Source organism: Pecten maximus, chromosome 1, assembly GCF_902652985.1.
Source record: "Pecten maximus chromosome 1, xPecMax1.1, whole genome shotgun sequence".
Lineage (NCBI taxonomy): Eukaryota > Metazoa > Mollusca > Bivalvia > Pectinida > Pectinidae > Pecten > Pecten maximus.
The window spans coordinates 14,990,078-15,017,502 of NC_047015.1; the positions used below are offsets into that span (position 1 = coordinate 14,990,078).

Consider the following 27,425-nt stretch of genomic DNA (forward strand, 5'->3'; position numbering starts at 1 on the left):
CGCCCCTCAGGCCCTGGGGGGTCAGCCCCATCATTTGTACAATTTTGAATCCCCACCCCATAGTGATGCTACCAGGCAAATATGAGCTATAGCTATTGCTTGGTTTCAGAGAAGAAGTCGTTTATATGAATATAGCTGGATTGACCACATTCGGCCCCGCCCCTCAGGCCCCTGGGGGTCAGCCCATCATTTGTACAATTTTGAATCCTCAACCCATAGTGATGCTACCAGGCAAATATGAGTGATAGCTATTGCTTGGTTTCAGAGAAGAAGTCGTTTATATGAATATAGCCGGATTGACCACATTCGGCCCCGCCCCTCAGGTCCCTGGGGGGTCAGCCACATCAATTGTACAATTTTGAATCCCCACCCCATAGTGATGCTACCAGGCAAATATGAGCGATAGCCATTGCTTGGTTTCAGAGAAGAAGTCGTTTATATCAATAGCGCCAAATTAACCCCTTTTGGCCCCGCCCCAGAGGCCCCCAGGGGTTCAGCCCTATCATTTGTACAATTTTGAGTCCCCTACCCATAGGGATGCTTCTGACAAAATTTGTTCAAATTCCGATCAGCGGTTATGAAGAAGAAGTCAAATAAGTCGATTGTTGACGGACAGACGGACGGACAGACGACGGACGACGGACGACAGACGCCATGGTATGGCATAAGCTCACCTTGGTCCTTCGGACCAGGTGAGCTAAAAAAAGGAAACAATAACTTTTGCAAAAATAGTTGAAGCAGAACTCTTTTTGGAGAAAGCACCTCTTATCGTAATTATAATGTATACCAAGTTTCAAAGAGATTGTTAAACAAGAGATCCCAGAGGGATCTTGGCGCCCACCATTGAATGATCTTTATAGGTTCCATGTCAGATTGATCTTTTCTCTATTTTCCCTTCCTCTTACTAATCTGTGCAAATTGAGAAACATCTCTCATGTACTTTTCAAACAAGGGGAACCAATATATGAAATTTGAGAAAGATCCCTTCATTACATTCTGAGAAATAGCGATAACAAACTTCAATTGTCAAAATCCAAGATGGCTGCCTGTCGGCCATGTTGTTTTCTGATTGGTCTCAAAAAGCAATATGCATAACTAGGCACCAATGGGAACCTACATATGAAATTTGGGAAAGATCCCATCATTTCTTTCTGAGAAATAGCGATAACAAACTTCAATTGTCAAAATCCAAGATGGCTGCCTGTCGGCCATGTTGTTTTCCGATTGGTCTCAAAATGCAATATGCATAACTAGGCACCAAAGGAAATCTACATATGAAATTTGAGAAAGATCCCTTTAGTACTTTCTCAGAAATAGCGATAACAAACATCAATTGTCAAAATCCAAGATGACTGCCTGTCGGCCATGTTGTTTTCCGATTTGTCTCAAAAAGCAATATGCATAACTAGGCACCAAGGGGAACCTACATATGAAATTTGAGAAAGATCCCTTCATTACTTTCTGAGAAATAGCGATAACAAACTTCAATTGTCAAAATCCAAGATGGCTGCCTGTCGGCCATGTTGTTTTTCGATTGGTCTCAAAATGCAATATGCATAACTATGCACCAAGGGGAACCTACATATGAAATTTGAGAAAGATCCCTTCATTACTTTCTGAGAAATAGCGATAACAAACTTCAATTGTCAAAATCCAAGATGGCTGCCTGTCGGCCATGTTGTTTTTTGATTGGTCTCAAAATCCAATATGCATAACTAGGCACCAAGGGGAACCTACATCAGAAATTTGAGAAAGATCCCTTTAGTACTTTCTGAGAAATAGCAATAACAAACTTCAATTGTCAAAATCCAAGATGGCTGCCTGTCGGCCATGTTGTTTTCCGATTTGTCTCAAAATTCAATATGCATAACTAGGCACCAAGGGGAACCTACATATGAAATTTCAGAAAGATCTCTTCATTACATTCTGAGAAATAGCGATAACAAACTTCAATTGTCAAAATCCAAGATGGCTGCCTGTCGGCCATGTTGTTTTCCGATTTGTCTCAAAAAGCAATATGCATAACTAGGCACCAAGGGGAACCTACATATGAAATTTGAGAAAGATCCCTTCATTACATTCTGAGAAATAGCGATAACAAACTTCAATTGTCAAAATCCAAGATGGCTGCCTGTCGGCCATGTTGTTTTCCGATTTGTCTCAAAAAGCAATATGCATAACTAGGCACCAAGGGGAACCTACATATGAAATTTCAGAAAGATCCTTCATTACTTTCTGAGAAATAGCGATAACAAACTTCAATTGTCAAAATCCAAGATGGCTGCCTGTCAGCCATGTTGTTTTCCGATTGGTCTCAAAATGCAATATGCATAACTAGGCACCAAGGGGAACCTACATATGAATTTGAGAAAGATCCCTTCAGTACTTTCTGAGGATTAGCGATAACAAGAATTGTTTAAGGACGGAGGGACGGAGGGACAGACGGAGGGACGGACGGACCACGGACCACGGACGCAGGGCGATTTGAATAGCCCACCATCCATCTGATGATGGTGGGCTAAAAAATGCAGGAAGAAAGCTCGGAACAGAAAAAAGTTCAGGCTGGACGGACAGAAAATACCATAACACAATGCGTCAGTCTAATCTTGCCAAGTAATGTTTACATGTTTAAGAAAAATTTTGGTGTTATATGTTGTACAAATCCTTAAAATCAATTTATGCCATATTCATTTAACAAAGCAAATAATAAAAGCTATTTCAGAAACTTTTCAAGGAAAACTCTAATGCAGTTCTTTCATCTGATGGAACTGCACTATAGACACTTTATCATTCATTGTGTGAATCGACAGTATTCAATAAGTACACATAACATTTTCATGGTGTTGTGTATTGTGTTATCCACAGTAATCAAGCCTGCTTTATTTAGACCACTTTATAAGAGATGCTTTTATACTCACATGAATGACATTTTCGTATGTACCACACAGGATGTGGTAGTTTGTGATAGCTATACTGTATACACTGCCACCTGATGTCTCCAGCATCTGTAGGCATTCCAACGTCTCCAGATCCCAGATCTAGTAATTAGTTAAATATAAATTACAGAGAACATTTACAAAACTCTCACTGCTACATTTGTGGAAAGATAAATACATAGTCTAATTAAATATTCAGCTATACATTTTTGCCCAAGCATTTTTTGTACAGAGTGCATAATTATCTGTTTATACCTAATTGGTCCCCTTCATCCAAGGATGTGTCAGAACAAATGTGGATGAAAACAATTAGGATAATAGCAAATGATCTGACTAAACTGTAGGCCACTAAAAGAAACTTCCACTAATACCAGACAGGCACCCACAGAATGTCATACAAGACAGACCCTCACAGAATTTCATACCAGACAGACCCCCCACAGAATGTCATACCAGACAGACACCCACAGAATGTCATACCAGACAGACCCCCACAGAATGTCATACCAAACAGACACCCACAGAATGTCATACCAGACAGACCCAACAGAATGTCATACCAGACAGACCCCCACAGAATGTCATACCAGACAGACCCCCACAGAATGTAATACCAGACAGACTACCACAGAATGTCATACCAGACAGACCCCCACAGAATGTCATACCAGACAGACCCCCACAGAATGTCATACCAGACAGACTACCACAGAATGTCATACCAGACAGACACCCACAGAATGTCATACCAGACAGACCCCCACAGAATGTCATACCAGACAGACACCCACAGAATGTCATACCAGACAGACCCCACAGAATGTCATACCAGACAGACCCCCACAGAATGTCATGCCAGACAGACCCCCACAGAATGTCATACCAGACAGATACATGAAGAATGTCATACACGACAGACCCCACAGAATGTCATACCAGACAGACTACCACAGAATGTCATACCAGACAGACACCCACAGAATGTCATACCAGACAGACACCCACAGAATGTCATACCAGACAGACCCCCACAGAATGTCATACCAGACAGACTACCACAGAATGTCATACCAGACAGACCCCACAGAATGTCATACCAGACAGACCCCCACAGAATGTTATGCCAGACAGACCCCCACAGAATGTCATACCAGACAGACCCCACAGAATGTCATACCAGACAGACTACCACAGAATGTCATACCAGACAGACACCACAGAATGTCATACCAGACAGACCCCACAGAATGTCATACAAGACAGACACCCACAGAATGTCATACCAGACAGACCCCCACAGAATGTTATGCCAGACAGACCCCCACAGAATGTCATGCCAGACAGACCCCCACAGAATGTCATACCAGACAGATACATGAAGAATGTCATACACGACAGACCCCACAGAATGTCATACCAGACAGATACATGAAGAATGTCATACACGACAGACCCCACAGAATGTCATACCAGACAGACCATCACAGAAAGTCATACCAGACAGACCATCACAGAATGTCATACCAGACAGATACATGAAGAATGTCATACACGACAGACCCCCACAGAATGTCATACCAGACAGACCCCCACAGAATGTCTTACCAGACAGACACCCACAGAATGTCATACCAGACAGACCCCCACAGAATGTCATACCAGACAGACCCCCACAGAATGTCATGCCAGACAGACACCCACAGAATGTCATACCAGACAGACCCCCACAGAATGTCATACCAGACAGACCCCCACAGAATGTCATACCAGACAGACCCCCACAGAATGTCTTACCAGAAACAATCAGACAAAAATAAATTCTATTTACAGAATAAGCAGTTCTTTTTCTTTCACAGAAGTCAAACAGAAGAGCTTACCCGGATGGTCTGATATGAACCACTATACAGGTGGTTCTGAGTTGCCACGAGTGCCCGCACCCAGTGGTTCAGTCCCTGTCAGTTCCTGCTTCAACTCATTAGTGTGTACATCCCAAACCTGTAGACAGAAAGTTATACAATATTACATCAACACATAGCTGTTGACATTAGTGTAATATTACATCAACACACAGAGCTGTTGACATTAGTGTAATATTACATCAACAAACATAGCTGTTGACATTAGTGTAATATTACATCAACACACATAGCTGTTGACATTAGTGTAATATTACATCAATACACATACATAGCTGTTGACATTAGTGTAATATTACACCAATATACGTAGCTGTTGACATTAGTGTAATATTACATCATTAATATACGTAGCTGTTGACATTAGTGTAATATTACATCATTAACTGCAGACAGGGTTGCAGATAAAATAATTATAACGCACTACTGTGCAATGGTCTGTATGCATATACAAAAAAAACAAAATATTGTGTTAAATCATTGAACAAAACAGGTCATACTATTAGAATGTCAAACATCTATCAAACTGTTAATGTGGAGAGTATAAGGTCATCTTACAAGCTCAGATTAGCGAGAATTTCCCTTTAGCTTAGTAGCAGGATGTTTGCCTTGAGAGCGAAAGGTCGCTAGTTCAAGCCCTAGCACGGGCAGGGTATTTTTCATCACTGGTTCTCCTATTACAAAATAGTACGAAGGGAGATGACTTGAAGGCAAATTTTGTTTTTGCTTAATCTACTGAGCTTAAGATTTTCTTGTATTGGTTTAATTTCAGTCCCTTCACAATTATTTTGAATTCACAAAATATTGGGTGATTTGTAACCTAAATTGTGACAGTATCGTCTGAAACACATGGGAGTATCAATACTATTTTGCCTGTTTTGTGTACAAGTAGATCAAAAATATCATGTCTTATTGATATCACATTAAATCATATTTATAAACTACATCTTATTGGTTGCAAAAATACAGGAGGAGATCTCCAAATAAATCTACCAGTATCATCAATTAAAATCACACCGTTAATGCTTATGAAGTTCCAATAGTTCAAACAATGATTGCGAAAGCTCACCGGCGGCAGCAATCACACTATGCATTCATTTTTTATGTATGTATAAGCATGTCATTTTGAAATTGTATGTCACATAATATCGCTCCTAGACCTCTAGTGGATGTATAAACCAAATAAGAAGGTTGTGGACTTACAAGCTTTTCAAAACTAACCCCCAAAATCTTTAAGTGAGTTTTTGTGTCAAAAAAAGTAAGTCCATTAAATAGTAAAATGCGAAAAAATCACAATTTTTTTCTGCATGATTTTGCCATAACATCATTCCTAGACCTCTAATGAATGTATAAACCAACTTAGAAGGGCATAAGGTGTATACTTTTGGACTTACAAGCTTTCCAAAAACTTACTCCAAAAACTTTAAAGTTTTGGGGTGGGACGCGGATGCGGACGTGGACACCGGGGTGACAGCATTAGCTCTCGGTTACTCGTAACCGGTGAGCTAAAAAAATAAGTAAAGATGACCAGACAACATCCACAGGAAGATCTGCAACTGGTTTAATGGTTTACATGTATGCCGAAACATGTAAAACATTAAACCAGTTGAAGATCTTCCTGCGGATGTTGTCTGGTCATCTTTACTTATTGTTTACACACTTTTTATGTACCGGACTCGTGTATTCCATTTGGAATCCATCCCAGGGAGACTACCGGGCGTATAGAACTACCTACACCGGACGTTGGGGATCTCATTTTCTTTGTAAAGTAAAAATAAAGTAAATGAGCTGTTGTGCTCATGTTTATACAAACAATTCAAAAGAATGTTGACATTATTCAAGAAAAAAAAATATTACCACAAGTTTTATAAATCATACTTTTATTGAATAAAACCACATTTCTTTATCAAGTTATAAAATTATGTGTAAGGAATAATACTTGCCAAACTGATACTGACATTATAATCAGGTGTGTTGATTTTTTGGTGCTTTCATGCCATGTGCCAACTTAATAAAAATACAAGAGGCCCAGAGGACCTGCATAACTCACTTGGATATTTCAGTAATCATGACAAAATACTCTTATTTATATATGCTACACATGTATCACAAAAGTGTTCCTACTTCCTGAGATGTTTCTCCCAACAATGGTTCAAACCAAATGTGAACCAAATTCTGTCATCCTTAAAGGAGTTAAATCTGAATCTGAATAGTTACAAAGATGTTACCACTGAAATAGCTGTGTCATACATTGCTTAGTTCTAGAGAAGAAGTCATTAATATTGAATACCAATATTGCCAAATTGACCCCTTTGGGGGGGGGGGGGGGGGGGGTTAGCCCCACCATTATTTTTTTAATCTGTACACATTATATAGATGCTACTAGTTAAATATGAGCAATATCTAAAACTTAGTTTCAAAAATAAGATCGTTTCTATCAATTAGCCAAATTTACCCCTTTAGCTCTGTCCCTTAGGCCCCCTGGGGGAGAGGTCCGCCCCACCATTTGTACAATTTTTTAATTCAAACCCAATAATGATGCTACCAGGCAAATATGAAAGTTATCCATTGCTCGGTTTCAGAGAAGAAGACGTTTACATCAATATAGCCTAAATTAATCCCTTTTGGCCCCGCTCCTAGGCCCCTGAGGTGTCAGCGGCCCACCATTTATACAATTTTGAGTCTACACACCATAGGGATACTTCTGACAAAATTTTGTCAAATTCCATTGAGCGGTTATGAAGAAGTCAATTGTTGACAGACAGACAATGGACGGACGACAGATGGACGACGGACGCCACAGTATGGCATAAGTTCACCTTGGTCCTTCGAACCAGGTGAGCTAAAAATGATTTTTATTTCCCTTACTGGGCCTCGCCCTCAAGACCTCAAGGGAGCCACACTTTTTGCTTACAAAACATTAGATCTTTTTTGCCAAACCAAACTACGGAAGCATTTAAAGAATTTATCCCAGACTATTTCCACTATTGGGCACCACCCTACAGCTCAAAGGGAGCCACATTTTGCATTCCTACAACATTGGATCTGCATTGCCCAATAATGCACCAGACCGAATTTCATCAAAATCTATTCAGCTATTAAGGGCTAGTAGCGATTTAAGGAAATGTTGATGGACAATAGACGCTGTCCATGGCATCAGATCACCAGTCCTTCTGGCCAAGTGAGCTGATAACCAGTCAGCCAAAACATGCCAATCTTCAACATTGACCCCCTTTATCATATGACCTTGGTAATACAGTACCTTGATGACCTTGAGGGAGCCACTGAAGAGCAAGCTTTTGGTGGAGGCAAGCGTACACACTGGGTTACAGTGGGCGTCTATCACTGTCACCTGTTCAAAGCTGTCAATGTTCCACACCTGTCCACAACAGGTAAGACATTTTCATCATAATAGAACATACATTGTATCTGTGATTGTATAAAATTGGTGTATAACTGCATTCAGAAAACATTGTTTTAATATATATTACAATCCAATTCTTAATGTCTGAAACAGTTTTTTTTTTAATTCAGAGTAAAAACATGTTGATATTAATGCATATTAAAGGAATGACCAATTTTTGTTATCAGTTAAGAGTGTTGTAATTTATCAAATGTTGTATCCAGTTAATATAATAGACATACAATCCTCAATAAACACCAAATGTTGTATCCTGTTATTATAGACCGAAAATCGCCACTACGATTCTCAATAAACATCTCAAATGTTGAATCCTGTTAATATAGACCTAAAATTGCCACAACAATCCTCAATATATAGACCTAAAATTGCCACAACAATCCTCAACAATCATCAAATGTTGTATCCTGTTAATATTATAGACCTATAATGATATCACTAGTTACTACAATCACGTGGTACAGGCTACTTACAATGATGCTACTGTCTTGCGAGCCGCTGTACAATTTGTTGCCATAGGTACAAATAGCTAGTACAATGCCAGAGTGGCCTTCCAGTGTCTTCAAACATTTGTAGTTATTGCCAGTGTCCCAAACCTACAGAAAGGTGAAGCATGTCAATTAGGGAATAAGACAAAATATGTCAATTAGGGAATAAGACAAAATATGTCAATTAGGGAATAATACAAAATATGTCAATTAGGGAACTTGTTTCTCTTTGGTAAAATTGTCATTATTCAGAGGAGCAACATTCATTTTGTAAGCATATTTCTGGAGTTATAGATAGAATCTAATAAGTTTTGTTCAGTCACTGACGTATTAAAAGTGTTATCATGGAGGTATATACACTCAATGATCACAGGGAGGCAGTATACTATTTTAACTTACCTTTATTGTCTTATCGGAGGAACCGCTGAATAAGAAGTCATTATTGACACACAAACACCAAACTGGTCCCTGAAATACAATAAGTACACGTACTTTAAATCTGTTTTTCTGTAAACAAATAATATGTACATATTTTTTAATGAATCAATGCCTGAATACTACCTGTACTTGAATTCCAATTGAGAAGATAATAGTTATAATCCAATTCAGAATTAGTATTAATTTTACAGATTCTGAAGATGAGTGATAATTTGAAAATATGATACATTTGCTAACACAGGTCTGTCAGCAATTGAAAAATAATTAAGCAATTTCTCGAGGAGAAAAACAACATGAAAACCTATATGCTTACTTTAATTTGTTGTACATTTACCTCAGGTTTAATCAATTATGATACAAAATATACTGAAAGGCTAAAAAGGAAACGCAAGATCTAAAAGTTGGCTAAATCCTTGAGGGTCAATACCCTGATCAATTCAAAGCACAAAAGGGTCTGTCTCTTATAACACTGCTTCATTTTGGCCTTAACTACTTGAGCAAATTCACCACTTTGAGGAAGCCTTTCCGTTCTGTCCCCTGGCAAAGACATATCAAAGTCTCTAAAAATGGTAGTTGCTACTCTCCTACTTAACGCTCAGCATTATAGGAGTGGGACGACTGGTTCACCCGCTCAGCATTATAGGAGTGGGACGACTGGTTCACCCGCTCAGCATTATAGGAGTGGGACGACTGGTTCACCCGCTCAGCATTATAGGAGTGGGACGACTGGTTCACCCGCTCAGCATTATAGGAGTGGGACGACTGGTTCACCCGCTCAGCATTATAGGAGTGGGACGACTGGTTCACCCGCTCAGCATTATAGGATTGGGACGACTGGTTCACCCGCTCAGCATTATAGGAGTGGGACGACTGGTTCACCCGCTCAGCATTATAGGAGTGGGACGACTGGTTCACCCGTTGTCAGTAAAATGTGACTGGGTGGGGTGTCCTGTTTCTGCTGGGTGCCTTCTACAGTATATTTCAGTAAGTTTGCAATACAGTCTGCATCAGTTCCACTCTATCACAAGGAGACAAACACTAACACATACCACAGCCTTTTAAAGCACAATTGATCTTTCACAAAGGGGAAAGTGTCCTCAAATAACCTTAGCTGTTGATAGGACATTCAAAAATGCTAAAACCAAGCTAAACCTTTGATCATCCTGAAATTTGATGAGGGTATTGAACGTACATGAATTTTTACGGAAGGCCGGGTGGTTTCTTATCATTCAATTACACCATTATTACATTCTATAACATCTTTTTACCTTTCTTTAACTGGGCAACTTCTAATTGCGTTTTACTTTTCCTTTCAGCATATATTTCTAATGTATAATACATTGTATCTCATATAATTATACATGGTACATTGACATTTTGGTAGAAAAACAACATTTCAATTCTAATTACAAATAAATTCTATCCGGTCATAAATTCCATTTCTTGCTAACATGTACGTGCAGTTTCAATGGTATATGTGCATGTAATTCCGAATCAGAAAAGTTTCAACCATTGTTAGATTACTGTTGTACCTCTCCATATTACAATACTACAACAACGTAATATTTTACCAAATCAGAAGTCAATCCAAAATATGGAAGAGCTTAAAAAGAAAAAGAGGTTACAAGAAATTCTCTCCATTTAAAAGAATTAATTAAAATTGTATCAACTGACATTACTCATTGACTTAACATTTAGCTGTGTGGACCCTTGTCCAGTTGATTACCTGGTGTCCAACAAAGGTCCCTCTACACTTGAACATCTGAAGAGGATCGTAAGCTAAAAAGTAGTAGAGTAATGTTAAGGTATACAACATAAAACATACATCATCATATAGCACATTATACAATGTCATGTACAAGATATTCACTTACAGTGAAACCTATTACCTATATGTACATTCCTGAGCATTCTGATATCCCGTCTACAAGTGAGTGCTTTTTTCCTTATATCATGCATTCCAACATCTTGTCTAATTATCTGACCCCTGAGTATTCTGATATTGTTATAATTGTAGATTATGATTTAATTTACACATTTATTATTAACAATCTGCAATTTGATAATACAATATGTTGCACAAGCACTCAGTACATGAATACTAAGCAGATCCAATCCTACATGAGTAACAGACTTCCTGTTTATCCACTGGTGAATGCCTGTTATACAGATGTAATAGGACTATATATTGAAGTAGCATCTGTTCAGGTATTATCTTGGAACCTTAAATATCATATACTAGTAGTAAGTAAATTCTAATTAAAACATTTTTAATCAGAGTAAACAGATTCAGTTGTCTGACTATTTAATTTTTTGCATGGAAAGCAATACTGGTTATATAGCTTAGAGCTGAATGATCTGTCTATGGAAGTTAGATAATAATTATATTAAACCTAATAGCTAGTTGTAGGTCAGGGTGGAATTCTACTTACGTGCATACGGGAGACTTCTAGAGCTCAACACATTCTTCACTTGCTCTAAATCATCCTGGAAAATAATTACAAAGTTCAATCTCATTTGACAATCAAAACATTCTTTTACTTGACAGAAGCTCATAGATATGTAAAATCATAAAATTATGTTGTTAAATCTTTTTTAGCAAAAAAAATATGTGACATACTGGTATATTATATACATTATACATAGTTTAAACTGTAAGCATAAGGAAACATACTAAAGAAGGCCTATATTGTTCATCTCTTAGTCCTCTATGTATCCTGTCAAAATCTGGAAAAAATAGTTTGAAACTGGTCTAGTATGTGTTTCACAGCTTACCTGCATAACAGTGTTTTCTCTCTTGACACTAACTAATTCCTCTACAACATCTCCAAGTCTGTGCTCAAGGTGCTCTGTAATAGATAGCATTAACCGAGTCAGAAATGCTCATTACATAATGAATCCTAGGCTAAACTCAGCAAATTGTAGGCAAACTTCAGACAACAGGAAAACCTCAGACAGCAAAGTTCTTTAATGTCATATTTAGTCAGAAACCCAGGAAAACTGTGATCCAAAGGTCAGGGAGCCAAGTCCTTGAAAGGTCATGTACCCTATGATCCAAAGTCAGGGAGCCAAGTCCTTGAAAGGTCATGTACCCTATGATCCAAAGTCAGGGAGCCAAGTCATTGAAAGGTCATGTACCCTATGATCCAAAGTCAGGGAGCCAAGTCCTTGAAAGGTCATGTACCCTATGATCCAAAGTCAGGGAGCCAAGTCCTTGAAAATTTGTGTACCCTATGATCCAAAGTCAGGGAGCCAAGTCCTTGAAAAGTCGTGTACCCTATGATCCAAAGTCAGGGAGCCAAGTCCTTGAAAATTTGTGTAGCCTATGATCCAAAGTCAGGGAGCCAAGTCCTTGAAATGTCATGTACCCTATGATCCAAAGTCAGGGAGCCAAGTCCTTGAAAGGTCATGTACCCTATGATCCAAAGTCAGGGAGCCAAGTCATTGAAAGGTCATGTACCCTATGATCCAAATCAGAGAGCCAAATCTATGAAAAGTCGTGTTAATCCCGTTTGATGGTGGTTGGTATTATACATTGTGATTCTATTGTTACTGCCCTGTTTCTCACTTTGAGAATATGACTTAACCTTACCTAGATTTATCTTACTTTAGGGGAGTCATCCCTAAAACAGCTAGATTACCTTTATAGCTGTGTTATTCTTATTCTACTTTTTCAAGGGTCTCCATATAAATCTATATTTTATTCATAATTATTTACAGATATTGAGTCAGAATTGTGGTTTCAATAGGTCAGTACCCAAGATATTTTAAGATCCCTGGTTTTGAGGCCATGTCCTTGCAAGTTGGCTTTAGTATGACATAGATTTTTACGTTAATCCAATATGATCATTTTTAGCATTCCAAGCCATCTTGCAATTAAATGTCAACTAAAAATGTATCAAATAGTTTTATACATGATAGTCATTCAGTCTGCAGCTAAATTTTTGTTGAAATTATTATGAACCATTGGTACAGTTGAGACTATAAACTTGTATCTTTTCCATTCATACTTCTCCTTGATTTCGCATATTAAATATTAACCTTTACTGAATGTTGTTTGCAAGAATATGTCAGTGCCTTCGTGATCACAGCTTCCAAAGTCATCATAGATAATTCAATACTCACCTACTCGATCTTCTGTCTGTTTCTCCATGTTTTCCAATCTCTCTGCTAACTTTCCTAACATAGAACGCAGAAAGCCTACCTCTTGGTCCTTTTGATTTAGTGAATATTGCATATCTGACATTTTTTCTTCAGTGCGATGAATATACTCTTTCATTCCTTCAAATTTACAAACTTTCAAATGCTCATCTAGTTCATCATGTATACCCATAAACTCACATCTGAAAAATAAATCATATAATTTGATAACCATGAAATTAATCATAACCAATATTTCTGTGGAACCTATATAGCTACATCCTTTCCAATTATACCCTAACACAGATGTTAACATATCTATGTCTGGGGATTTAGGGTAAAACTGAATTTTAAACAGGTAAGCAAAGTACCAACAATAACTGAAGTACAGCTACTGAGCAGAAGACAATAAAAATAACATTAACTGTGAGATATACAGGTCCACAGGACAATTGAATTGATCTACAGTACGTTTAATGTCCCAGGACTAAATTGAATTGATCTACAGTACGTTTAATGTCCCAGGACTCCCTATAAGGGAGGACTGAATACTCTGGATGAGATTACACTGTAACTCTGTGGATATTGTGAGAAGCTACACTGTATCGTATACAAGGGAGATTTTGCTGAAACTAATACATTTTCCCTCCATTATGCTAAGTGAATTCTTCATGGCAGCTACAATCAATTAATACACAACATCTTTCACAAAAATTACATAGCTGTTATAACTACATTGCTCAGGTTGTAAGTTATATTTTCTGTTTTTAATCCGGTAGTATTCTATTTCAGATTTAACAAGTACAATGTATTGCTCTGGTAAAAGGGAGATAAGCATGGTTTGTTCCTCAGTAATTTATACCCAGTCCTTATCGATGGAAATAAATGCAGTCTTACCCAAATCGGTTATGTGGACAGCGAGCTCTATTACATGTCTTTAGATGGTCCTCTAAATCCTGTCAATTAGAGTAACATGTAATCAATCATATACATACCACCTATTTTAATTAAGGCATATTAAATAGCATCTAGGTCATAATGTGAGGTGAATGTTTATATCAATAATAAAAGAATATACCATATTACTTATCCCTTTTCATACTTTTACAAGAAACAGGTGGTTTACGGAAACACAAGATGCCAGATGGACCTTGGTGCCAATCATCAAATGACCTTTAATGCATCTGTGAAAGAATTATCTCTTCTCTACACAGTGGAACTTCATTAACTCAAACTTGGTATACTCGAATACCCCGCTTAACTCGAAGTACTTCATCAGCACATTCTCACTGGTAGTGTTAACAGGTTTTGGCAATTTTCATTCCCTTAAACTGATTAGCAAAGATTATATTTGAATACTAGGCATTATGATAACACATATACGCTTCCTTTGGACAAAGTTTTACTGCAAAATATTTATAGACTTTTGATTTTTCTCATAAAGTATTTTTAATGTATACTTCAATGTAAAATTATGCTGTGTTCATTTCAGGTATATATTTGTATAACAAACATTGTACTGGATTTGTGTTTGTGTATATATGTGGTGTTGATTTCAGGTATACATTCATTTTGTAAAAGTATATACATTATACTACTGATGTACTGGAGTGTTTTACTAAAACCTAGCTATTGTATCACCTTTATACCGCCAAAATTAACTTCGGACAAAAGGTGGCATTATAACGGGGGACTAACTATTGGATTATATTGATATCATAAAACAAAGACATTGCTTACCTTTTTAAGTATAGCAGGACAGCCACTATTGTTTGGACACTCCATTGCCATGAAGTCACAACTGTCCTCATGTTCACTACAAGTTTACAAGTAGATTAAAGTCCTCGCCAATCAGGTAACTACCTTTGCGGTTTATCAGAGACTACCTAGCCTGTCATGTTATATACACATCACTCCTACAACTTAATTCTCTAATTTTACTATATGTTTATATTTAAAAAATACACTCTGAAACCCAAACAACTCACAGGTTTTTCATATTTTATGCTATTCTTGACTGCAGTATAAAATTCTATTCAAATCAAATTCAATCTAAGTATAAAGTCACAAGTCTAAGAGTGATGGCAATAATTTTCTTTAAATGAAAACAGTGAAATCAACATTGATCTTCCCACTATATATCAAACACATTTTCTAATGACCCTTATAATTTTCCTTACCTTCCTTTGGTCAGGTCAGACATACAGATGTGACCCTTTTTTCCCTACTTTCTGTAGGTCAGACATGACCCTGTTTTTTCCCTACTTTCTGTAGGTCAGACATGACCCTGTTTTTTCCCTACTTTCTGTAGGTCAGACATGACCCTGTTCTTTCCCTACTTTCTGTAGGTCAGACATGACCCTGTTTTTTCCCTACCGTCTGTAGGTCAGACATGACCCTGTTTTTTCCCTACTTTCTGTAGGTCAGACATGACCCTGTTTTTTTCCTTCCTTCTGTAGGTCAGACATGACCCTGTTTTACCCTACCTTCTGTAGGTCAGACATGACCCCGTTTTACCCTACCTTCTGTAGGTCAGACATGACCCTGTTTTTTCCCTACTTTCTGTAGGTCAGACATGACCCTGTTTTTTCCCTACTTTCTGTAGGTCAGACATGACCCTGTTTTACCCTACCTTCTGTAGGTCAGACATGACCCTGTTTTTTCCCTACCTTCTGTAGGTCAGACATGACCCTGTTTTTTCCCTACTTTCTGTAGGTCAGACATGACCCTGTTTTTTCCCTACTTTCTGTAGGTCAGACATGACCCTGTTTTTTTCCTACCGTCTGTAGGTCAGACATGACCCTGTTTTACCCTACCTTCTGTAGGTCAGACATGACCCTGTTTTTCCCTACTTTCTGTAGGTCAGACATGACCCTGTTTTTCCCCTACCTTCTGTAGGTCAGACATGACCCTGTTTTTTTCCTTCCTTCTGTAAGTCAGACATGACCCTGTTTTTCCCCTACCGTCTGTAGGTCAGACATGACCCTGTTTTTCCCTTCTTTCTGTAGGTCAGACATGACCCTGTTTTTCCCTACCGTCTGTAGGTCAGACATGACCCTGTTTTTCCCTTCTTTCTGTAGGTCAGACATGACCCTGTTTTTCCCCTACCGTCTGTAGGTCAGACATGACCCTGTTTTTCCCTTCTTTCTGTAGGTCAGACATGACCCCGTTTTACCCTACTTTCTGTAGGTCAGACATGACCCTGTTTTTTTCCTTCCGCCTGTAGGTCAGACATGACCCTGTTTTTTTCCTACCTTCTGTAGGTCAGACATGACCCTGTTTTTTCCCTACTTTCTGTAGGTCAGACATGACCCTGTTTTTTCCCTACCTTCTGTAGGTCAGACATGACCCTGTTTTTTCCTACCTTCTGTAGGTCAGACATGACCCTGTTTTTTCCCTACCGTCTGTAGGTCAGACATGACCCTGTTTTTTCCCTACTTTCTGTAGGTCAGACATGACCCTGTTTTTTCCCTACTTTCTGTAGGTCAGACATGACCCTGTTTTTCCCCACTTTCTGTAGGTCAGACATGACCCTGTTTTTTTCCTACCGTCTGTAGGTCAGACATGACCCTGTTTTTCCCTTCTTTCTGTAGGTCAGACATGACCCTGTTTTTCCCCACTTTCTGTAGGTCAGACATGACCCTGTTTTTCCCTACTTTCTGTAGGTCAGACATGACCCTGTTTTTTCCCTTCCTTCTGTAGGTCAGACATGACCCCGTTTTACCCTACTTTCTGTAGGTCAGACATGACCCTGTTTTTCCCCTACCGTCTGTAGGTCAGACATGACCCTGTTTTTTTCCTTCCGCCTGTAGGTCAGACATGACCCTGTTTTTTTCCTACTTTCTGTAGGTCAGACATGACCCTGTTTTTTCCCTACTTTCTGTAGGTCAGACATGACCCTGTTTTTTCCCTACTTTCTGTAGGTCAGACATGACCCTGTTTTACCCTACCTTCTGTAGGTCAGACATGACCCTGTTTTTTCCCTACCTTCTGTAGGTCAGACATGACCCTGTTTTTTCCCTACTTTCTGTAGGTCAGACATGACCCTGTTTTTTCCCTACTTTCTGTAGGTCAGACATGACCCTGTTTTTTTCCTGCCTTCTGTAGGTCAGACATTACCCTGTTTTTCCCTACTTTCTGTAGGTCAGACATGACCCTGTTTTCCCCCTACTTTCTGTAGGTCAGACATGACCCTGTTTTTTCCCTTCCTTCTGTAGGTCAGACATGACCCTGTTTTTCCCCACTTTCTGTAGGTCAGACATGACCCTGTTTTTTTCCTACCTTCTGTAGGTCAGACATGACCCTGTTTTTTTCCTACCGTCTGTAGGTCAGACATGACCCTGTTTTACCCTACCTTCTGTAGGTCAGACATGACCCTGTTTTTCCCTACTTTCTGTAGGTCAGACATGACCCTGTTTTTCCCCTACCTTCTGTAGGTCAGACATGACCCTGTTTTTTTCCTTCCTTCTGTAAGTCAGACATGACCCTGTTTTTCCCTACCGTCTGTAGGTCAGACATGACCCTGTTTTTCCCTTCTTTCTGTAGGTCAGACATGACCCTGTTTTTCCCCTACCGTCTGTAGGTCAGACATGACCCTGTTTTTCCCTTCTTTCTGTAGGTCAGACATGACCCTGTTTTTCCCCTACCGTCTGTAGGTCAGACATGACCCTGTTTTTCCCTTCTTTCTGTAGGTCAGACATGACCCCGTTTTACCCTACTTTCTGTAGGTCAGACATGACCCTGTTTTTTTCCTTCCGCCTGTAGGTCAGACATGACCCTGTTTTTTTCCTACCTTCTGTAGGTCAGACATGACCCTGTTTTTTCCCTACTTTCTGTAGGTCAGACATGACCCTGTTTTTCCCTACCTTCTGTAGGTCAGACATGACCCTGTTTTTTCCTACCTTCTGTAGGTCAGACATGACCCTGTTTTTTCCCTACCGTCTGTAGGTCAGACATGACCCTGTTTTTTCCCTACTTTCTGTAGGTCAGACATGACCCTGTTTTTTCCCTACTTTCTGTAGGTCAGACATGACCCTGTTTTTCCCCACTTTCTGTAGGTCAGACATGACCCTGTTTTTTTTCCTACCGTCTGTAGGTCAGACATGACCCTGTTTTTCCCTTCTTTCTGTAGGTCAGACATGACCCTGTTTTTCCCCACTTTCTGTAGGTCAGACATGACCCTGTTTTTCCCTACTTTCTGTAGGTCAGACATGACCCTGTTTTTTCCCTTCCTTCTGTAGGTCAGACATGACCCTGTTTTTTCCCTTCCTTCTGTAGGTCAGACATGACCCTGTTTTTCCCCACTTTCTGTAGGTCAGACATGACCCTGTTTTTTCCCTACTTTCTGTAGGTCAGACATGACCCTGTTTTTTCCCTACTTTCTGTAGGTCAGACATGACCCTGTTTTTCCCCTACCTTCTGTAGGTCAGACATGACCCTGTTTTTTTCCTACCTTCTATTGGTGATGCGACACTGCACAGGACACTTGCTGGAGTCTACCACATAGCCCTGACCGTCCATTGACAGTGAACAGCCATATTTACAGTGGATAAACAGATCCCCTATCTGCTCTGACAAAGTGATATTGGCCACTATAATGTCTAGAGATTTTCCATCTACTGGACATGCAGCTAGAAAATAGAAGAAAACAGATTAGCAAAATATCTTGTCAAACAGGAGAGTGATAATGGGGAGACTCTAAACAAAGAAAAAACCCTGATAAAAAAAAACACCTTGATCATCTGAACACTGCTGATTGGCTTCCAGAGACAGAACTTTGTTAGGAACCTTACATAATTAACTTGAACATTGAAAATAAGGAAACTCATCAATTTAATGAACATTCGTTTTGATAATTGGGACACCTCTGACGTGGTGGAAACCATGATACTTTGAACACATTATAGTCAGAACACTTCTAGAATGTGAAAATATGATACTCAGAACACCTGATAATTAGGACACCTCTATAAGGAGGAAATAGGATACTCTGAACACCTGACAATTAGGACACCTCTATAATGAGGAAATAGGATACTCTGAATACCTGATACTCTGAACACCTGATAATTAGGACACCTCTATAATGAGGAAATAGGATACTCTGAATACCTGATACTCTGAACACCTCGTACTCTGAACACCGGATACTCTGAACACCTGATAATTAGGACACCTCTATAATGAGGAAATATGATACTCTGACCACCTGATAATTAGGACACCTCTATAATGAGGAAATATGATACTCTGAACACCTGATAATTAGGACACCTCTATAATGAGAAATCTGATACTCTGAACACCTGATAATTAGGACACCTCTATAATGAGGAAATAGGATACTCTGACCACCTGATAATTAGGACGCCTCTACAATGAGGAAATAGGATACTCTGAACACCTGATAATTAGGACACCTAACAATTAGGACACCTCTATAATGAGGAAATAGGATACTCTGAATACCTGATACTCTGAACACCTCGTACTCTGAACACCGGATACTCTGAACACCTGATAATTAGGACACCTCTATAATGAGGAAATAGGATACTCTGAACACCTGTATAATTAGGACGCCTCTATAATGAGGAAATATGATACTCTGAACACCTGATAATTAGGACACCTCTATAATGAGGAAATCTGATACTCTGACCACCTGATAATTAGGACAACTCTATAATGAGGAAATATGATACTCTGAACACCTGATAATTAGGACACCTCTATAATGAGGAAATATGATACTCTGACCACCTGATAATTAGGACACCTCTATAATGAGAAATCTGATACTCTGACCACCTGATAATTAGGACAACTCTATAATGAGGAAATAGGATACTCTGACCACCTGATAATTAGGACACCTCTATAATGAGGAAATAGGATACTCTGATCACCTGATAATTAGGACGCCTCTACAATGAGGAAATATGATAATCTGAACACCTGTATAATTAGGACACCTCTATAAGAGGATATCTGATACTCTGAACACCTGATAATCTGAACATCTGTATAAGTAGGACACCTCTATAATGAGGAAATATGATACTCTGAACACCTGTATAATTAGGACACCTCTATTAAAGGAAATCTGATACCCTGAACAACTTGTACCTTTATTTCATTTTATATTACTGTAACTTTTGATATCAGACTAAACTTTACATCACATTTCTCTTTATGTCACATTAATGTTGTCTTGATGTCACATTAATGTGACATTAAATTAAGAGAAGCACATTGTAACACTTTGGATATACATGTATTACTCCATTACCTTCAGGGTTGGCGGAGACACATCGATGGCAGTATGTGTGCTGGAATAAAGAACAATGCAATGTCATATACTGTTTATAGAAAATTTCATGATATTATTTGTCAGGATGTTTTTAACAGCTGAAATGTTAACAACATTAATTTTTTTATCAAAGTATTTTTCTTAAATGATAAACACTAAAACATAATTATGTACATATTCATGTACATGTACAATGTAGTCTCATTTGACTAATTTGTCACAAGTTATATGAAACCATTATTCATAGAGTAAATAACTTTTTTCAGGTACCTACCCCACATGACACAATCACAGGTTCTTTGAAAACTTTCTGACAAAGTCTACAATATAGCTTCTTGTTCGGTGACTCAACAAACACAGTAATTTCCTACATGAAAAAAACAGGTTATAAATCTAAAAATACATGTCTGACTTTCTAATAAATATACCTGTAAATACACAACCCTCCTAACTTTCTATTAAAAATACCTGTAAATACACAACCCTCCTAACTTTCTACTAAAAATACCTGTAAGTACACATCAACCTTCTTAACTTTCTACTAAAAATACCTAATGCTTCAACAGATGTAATGTAATTTATTTTTACTGTGATTTCATTTTTTTATCAGCACTAAGTCGGAGTGTGTTCTAGTACTGGTCAACTGTACTATTTCTGCCCATGAACAATAGAATAAAACTAATTAGGTAATTTAGGCAGTGGTTTGCCTAACAGGATGTTTAGATGGCCATTATTACCTGTAATATTCACATACTGACATATGTATCAGAACACAACTTATACATTCTCTTGGAATAAAATAACTAAACTGACAATTATATTATGAATGCAAATGTGACCTTAGCGACTGTTGGCTATAGGACTACCTGGAGTACCAGGTATAAGTCTGTTCTATTTGCAAAATAATGAATATCAAAATTCATTTCAAATATGCAAAAGTTTCAAAAATCATTTGATTCTATGTTGTGTATCATTGTTTTACCAACAGCTTCAATCTATTCACCTGTCTTGTAGCTTACTTCTACCAGGTAAATATCTCAGAATGATGAATATCTTTGTAACCTGTTAAAAAAACCCAGTCAGGGCTGTTACAGTATTATTTGTATGTGAGGGATGTGAGGCACTTGTGTCAACATTTGATGGATGGTGGGGGTAAAGCCCCTATTCTCTAGTATTCCTTATACTAAATGATTTCTTATCTGATTTGATGGGGGTGGAATCTAAAAAAAAGAATGCCTCCCACCCCTCCCAGATGAATAATTTTGGTACAGCCCTAAGCATTCCTCCCTATTAAAATGTCAGTAGAAGAGCTTTGACACATTCCAGAAGTACACTGTAGAAAATGTTAGATATTACTGATAACGATGATAAGGTGATGTGTTAGATTCAATGAACACAATCAGTACTAAATATGTGGTAGGTAGATCACTCACACACAAGCTGTGAAGAATTAATGTATGAAAACTGTTAATATTTGTTAGTCCTGCCATTCTCATGTTATATTCCTATCATCATTCTTTACAGAGTCTCATGGTTATATTCCTATCATCATTCTATACAGAGTCTCATGTTATATTCCTATCATCATTCTATACAGAGCCAAACATTTTGATAATTGATACAACTGTTTTAATACTAAATTATACAACTGCAAAATGCATACAAATTAGTCTCTACCCAATCTCCTTTTGGTTGACAGTTTGTAAAGATAATTCTCCCTCAAATTTTAGTAACATCTACATGTCATTAGCATCATGTAACAAAACTGATCACTCCAAACCTCTAGTTTTTGATAAACCTTAAAAATTTTCCATCACTTGTCCGAATTCTTATTTTACCATATTATTACCAGCTGACTTATACAATGTAATACTGTAGTCTAGACATTATCTTAACATATTTCTACATGTAAAGAATATATTAATATTTTTATTATTATTATTCAAAAATTTAATTCAAATTGAGTATATATTTTTTGTTGCAAATGCAGCACAGTTTCTGTAAGTGCGAGTTACCTCCTCTTCAGCACTGAGGGCAGATATCCTAGAAACATTGGAATTTGTTCGTTTATGTTGGTGGGGTACTACTAACAAGGTGTCTGATCTCTGTAAAACAGGAACACGTACATACACATCAAGTACTACACAAAGTGCAAACATGTACCCACATGCAAAATGAAAGTGAATAGCATAACATTGAACATACTACATAAAGGTGAAAGGTCAAAGGTGAAAAGAATGAACAGGTCAAATCAACATACATGTGCCATAGAACCTGATTATACCGAAAACTGATTTATACAAGCCAACCAATGATGTGATCTAATTCTTGCAGATGTTGTTTAAATTGGGATTCACAGCATTATTAACAATATACAAGATTTTAGGGAGCTGTATACAGACATAGTGTACATGAAAACATAAAAAGACTAATTGTATTAATAAATGAAATACAGATGGAGGAATTCGATTGGTCAGACTATAGCAGATCTAGTTACGATTATAAATGTTTCAGGTACAAGATTACACCTATAATCGGTTAGAAATTTTTCACGGACAATATTATACCTATAATCAGATAGATAGACAGTCTTATTTCATTATACCACATATCTTTGTTGGAGGAAGAACTATTATTTCAAAGAAAACACAACTGGAAAGGTTTCTTCAGAATTTTAGAATTTGTTTACGTATACATTAGGCTAATTATGGAACCTTCAGTACCAAAGCCATTTGCAGAACTTTACCTGACTAAAAGTAAGAAAGAAAATCTTAATTTGGTCCTTTAGACATGTATAAGTACTCAATGTTGGCTACAGAAGTGTACATATTAAGTGTAAAAAAGATTATATAAATCATGCATGATGATGATGATGATGATGATGATGATGATGCATTATATTAATTGTTCGATCATTATATTAATTGTTCGATCTTTTTACACTGTGTTTGCATCTACTTCTGAATCTTATGATCATAAATGATTTTCATTTTATGACATTTTATAAATTTGATTAAATGAGTCTTAAAAGCTTTATTTTTGCAAACCTTAAGCTTTGCAAAGCAAAAATTAAACTAAAACTTTGAGATGACTGTTTCATACAATGTCATATATGAAATGAAAAGTTCAGGATAGTAATTTTATACACATACATGTACCTCAGAAAACTGACATTCTGACAGGTTTTGATCTAAAAAATGTGGAGGACATAATCAAACTTATGAGGCCATTTTGTAGCGCCATTTTTGTCACTGTCATCATTGACATCATAACCGATTTCAGAGTGGCATATACATATCCATTGAAAAATGCTAGTGGGTACAATACATTAGTTACATATTACAAAAAATAAAATTACATGAGTGAACTTATTAGCTAATACGATGATTATGTGGTAAATGGATAAATGTAATGTCTACAATAATATACATGCCTAGTCACAATATACAATCATCAAGGAATAGGGCCACAAACACATGAACTACACAAAAAGCACCTGTTTTAACAATTCATGTACATTATACTTTCAGACTGGTACGTGTAGAAGAATACTTAAATAATTTGATATATGATGTCTTGCTAATGCTGTGACCTTGACCCAGAATTATGAACCTAAACAATGGTATGGTTGTGACATATGTACACTTATTTTGTATTTGTTACACACTAGGGAGTCACTCAGAATTTCTAGTCTTGACAATTATTACAATAATTTGACCCCAATCTGTGACACTGACCCTGAGTTAGGGTTGGACATGATGCATATAAGACATGGTGCAATTTTCAGGCATTAAACAATCACCCATGGAAGCAATTTTTAAGGTCACTTAAAGCTATTAACTTGTCTAAACAATTGAGTATGTAATGATTTTATGACTGCCCCTAATTGTAACCTTGACCATTGAGATATAAAACAAAACTGATTAAGTTGTATGAGACACCATATGCAATGCTGGTGGACTGCATGGCCATGGTAATTTAAGCCTGCGTGTGTATTTTAAGTTAAAAATACATCATACCAGTAAATGGATGGACTTATTATATCTATTTTATTTAACCTGTAATTATTCTGCTTTCATGTACCAATATTTTCAAAGATAAATGCTCTTTTTGGATAATATCATAACGATCCAACATTTACCATTACTGTCAGTAAGTGATTATTTGTATAAAGTTGCATAGCCATGAAATAGTTAAGTTTTAATATTAATTCATCATTACAGTGTACCTGAAAGGTGGGACTGGATACACCTCCGGTTGTTCCTCGGGAGATGGCCGAATCATATTTGTCTGGTTCTTCATAACAGCATGCATGTACAAAATATTAAAAGACTGGTAAAAATATTTCACAATACATATTAATAAAATATGTATATTACTACAGACTGCGACAGTTGAACCTTAGTTTTGTGTGTCTATACAAGTTTATTCATTTGGCCATAGAACCATGTACTAAATATATGAATCCCGCTCTTATATACTGCAGTGCGATAAATGCTACATCATTGTCTTGAGATAAGCACACCCACTACATTCAGTTATAGGGTATATAAATTGGCCCATTCATGGCTTAATTCATGTAAAATTTAATGTCCCCCCATTATATCAATTGGAATGAACTACAAAAAAAAATGTAGGTAAAAGTAGATTAAATTACTTACCGTCAGAACTTTTAATAGTGGTTATAGGAGAAAGACCATTGCTGGTGCCAAATGTTGTCTCAACATAATTCTGAAAATGACAAGAAAATGATTTTGATATAGACTACATAGATTACATTTATACAAATTATAACTAAATAAATATGTGCTATCATTTAATCGACTGATGGAACATGACAGACTTAAACATTTGCTTATTTTTTCTCTTTCAAAACACTGTAAATACTTTTAATAAATCAAAAACACTTAATAAGCATATTCTTTAATCAGACACTTTCCAATTACCTCTATTAAGCATTTTACAACTCTATCTACACAAGTTTTAAATAGTAAAGATTATGAAGAGCACCTCTGATAGTGAATAGCTAACAACAGAGTTAAGGTAATGTGTGAAATATATAATGAAATCACTGAAATAATTAATGATACCTACCAGTTGAGGTGGCATGTATTTTTTTGGATATTAGTCGAGGAGGCATTATTATTTATTTTAGTGATTTCATCATTTATTTCACCCATTCATTCAATAATTAACTATGTGACAGTAACTAAAAAATCAATTACACGTTTACTTTAGGGTCATTTATTTCTTAGTAACTGTCACATATTTTATTATTGAATTTACTTGTGAAATATACTGAAACAGTCAGCAGTTTAAAATACAGGGTCATGGCCCGTGGGTGCCTCGATTGAAAGCCATGGCCAGTTTTACAAGGTAAACATCGCTGCCGATCTGGGTTCAGGATTTTACAAAATAAAAATTACGTAAATTCAATAACTAAACATGTGACAGTAACCAAGAAACAAATCACACGTTTAGGGTGTTATTTTTCATTGAAAAGTTCCTAAAATGTTATTTCTGAATATGATTCATTTACATCCTTCATTCTATTTAAAGTTTCACTAAATTAACATGATCTGTTGATTGATATATTTACATTGTCTGTCCGTCTGCCTGGATCTTGACCATTGAACACCTCGAAACTGGCCATTTTAGTTATGGCGGGTCTTCTGTCTCACATGTTCATGGTTTTGCAGCAGTTTATAAACAATCACAACTCTACTCGTACTTTCCCTTAAACCGGAAGTAACAAAAATATCACAAGAACGATAACTCCAGGATAAAAAATGCAGGCCCTATGTATTCATTGGTAGGCCTATATTGCGCAGGTATAATATATGTCACACAGTCCTACATTCTGTTGCTAAATAGGTACATGACAAAGAAGAAATGTATATAATCATTATTGTTTATAAGGGGTAAACGAAAATTTAATTTCAATATGAAAATCAAACTAAGAAACAAAAATGCAAGGCTCAATTTAATTGTTCAAAGATAGGTCGAATTAGTTGTACCTACATGTACATGTATCTTTAAATATTTAAAGATACATGTAGGTACAATTGAATTGAACCTATCTTTCGAGACAAAGGACTTGATCAACCGATCAATACATCGTCCAAGTTAAAAAGGAATTAAAAAACAAACGCATATCATTCTTATCTTTTTATATCAAAAGCTTACTAATAGTTAGTTTTTAACATTATAGGTTACACACATTTCACTGTTAGCAGAGGAGCCTCTGTCTCTTCCACCCAGAACGAATATCTTTCGCCTGCCTCAGTCAAGGACGATGCACTCTCCTCCGGAGATACCCCACCTTCACGCGCCAATAAACATCATATTATCAGGATACATACGTCTCTGCAGGACTAAAATTTAGAAAAATATTATATTATTTACTGGACTAAAATCAATAGAAATTACATTACTTACCGGACTAAAAATCAATAAACATTTTGTTATTCACCGGAATAAAGTCAATAAACATTATATTATTTACACAGGACTAAAATCGATAAAATTGCATTACTTACCGGACTAAAATCAATAAACATTATGTTATTCACCGGAATAAAGTCAATAAACATTATATTATTTACACAGGACTAAAATCGATAAAATTGCATTACTTAAATTACCGGACTAAAATCAATAAACATTATGTTATTTACCGGACTAAAATTAATAAACATTGTATTATTTACCGGACTAAAATCAATCAAAATTGAATTACTTACCGGACTTAAATCAATAATTATTATATAATTT

At 37.0% G+C, this 27,425-nt stretch overlaps 1 protein-coding gene across 1 annotated transcript in view; it reads right to left on the reverse strand.

Annotated features, from left to right (window-relative positions):
- LOC117325781 (E3 ubiquitin-protein ligase TRAF7-like) overlaps positions 1-26,403 on the reverse strand; it is an 87,328-nt gene extending 60,925 nt beyond the window's left edge. The window contains 19 exon segments of the mRNA XM_033882239.1: positions 2,919-3,038; positions 4,814-4,888; positions 4,890-4,931; positions 8,115-8,231; positions 8,747-8,869; positions 9,161-9,229; positions 10,926-10,978; positions 11,632-11,686; positions 11,975-12,048; positions 13,325-13,542; positions 14,237-14,295; positions 15,080-15,155; positions 18,792-18,969; positions 20,631-20,670; positions 20,926-21,018; positions 22,667-22,756; positions 24,880-24,947; positions 25,313-25,382; positions 26,251-26,403. Coding sequence (XP_033738130.1) covers positions 2,919-3,038; positions 4,814-4,888; positions 4,890-4,931; positions 8,115-8,231; positions 8,747-8,869; positions 9,161-9,229; positions 10,926-10,978; positions 11,632-11,686; positions 11,975-12,048; positions 13,325-13,542; positions 14,237-14,295; positions 15,080-15,155; positions 18,792-18,969; positions 20,631-20,670; positions 20,926-21,018; positions 22,667-22,756; positions 24,880-24,947; positions 25,313-25,382; positions 26,251-26,304 — 1,674 coding nt within the window. The 5' untranslated portion in view covers positions 26,305-26,403.
- Positions 26,404-27,425: the final 1,022 nt, after the last annotated feature.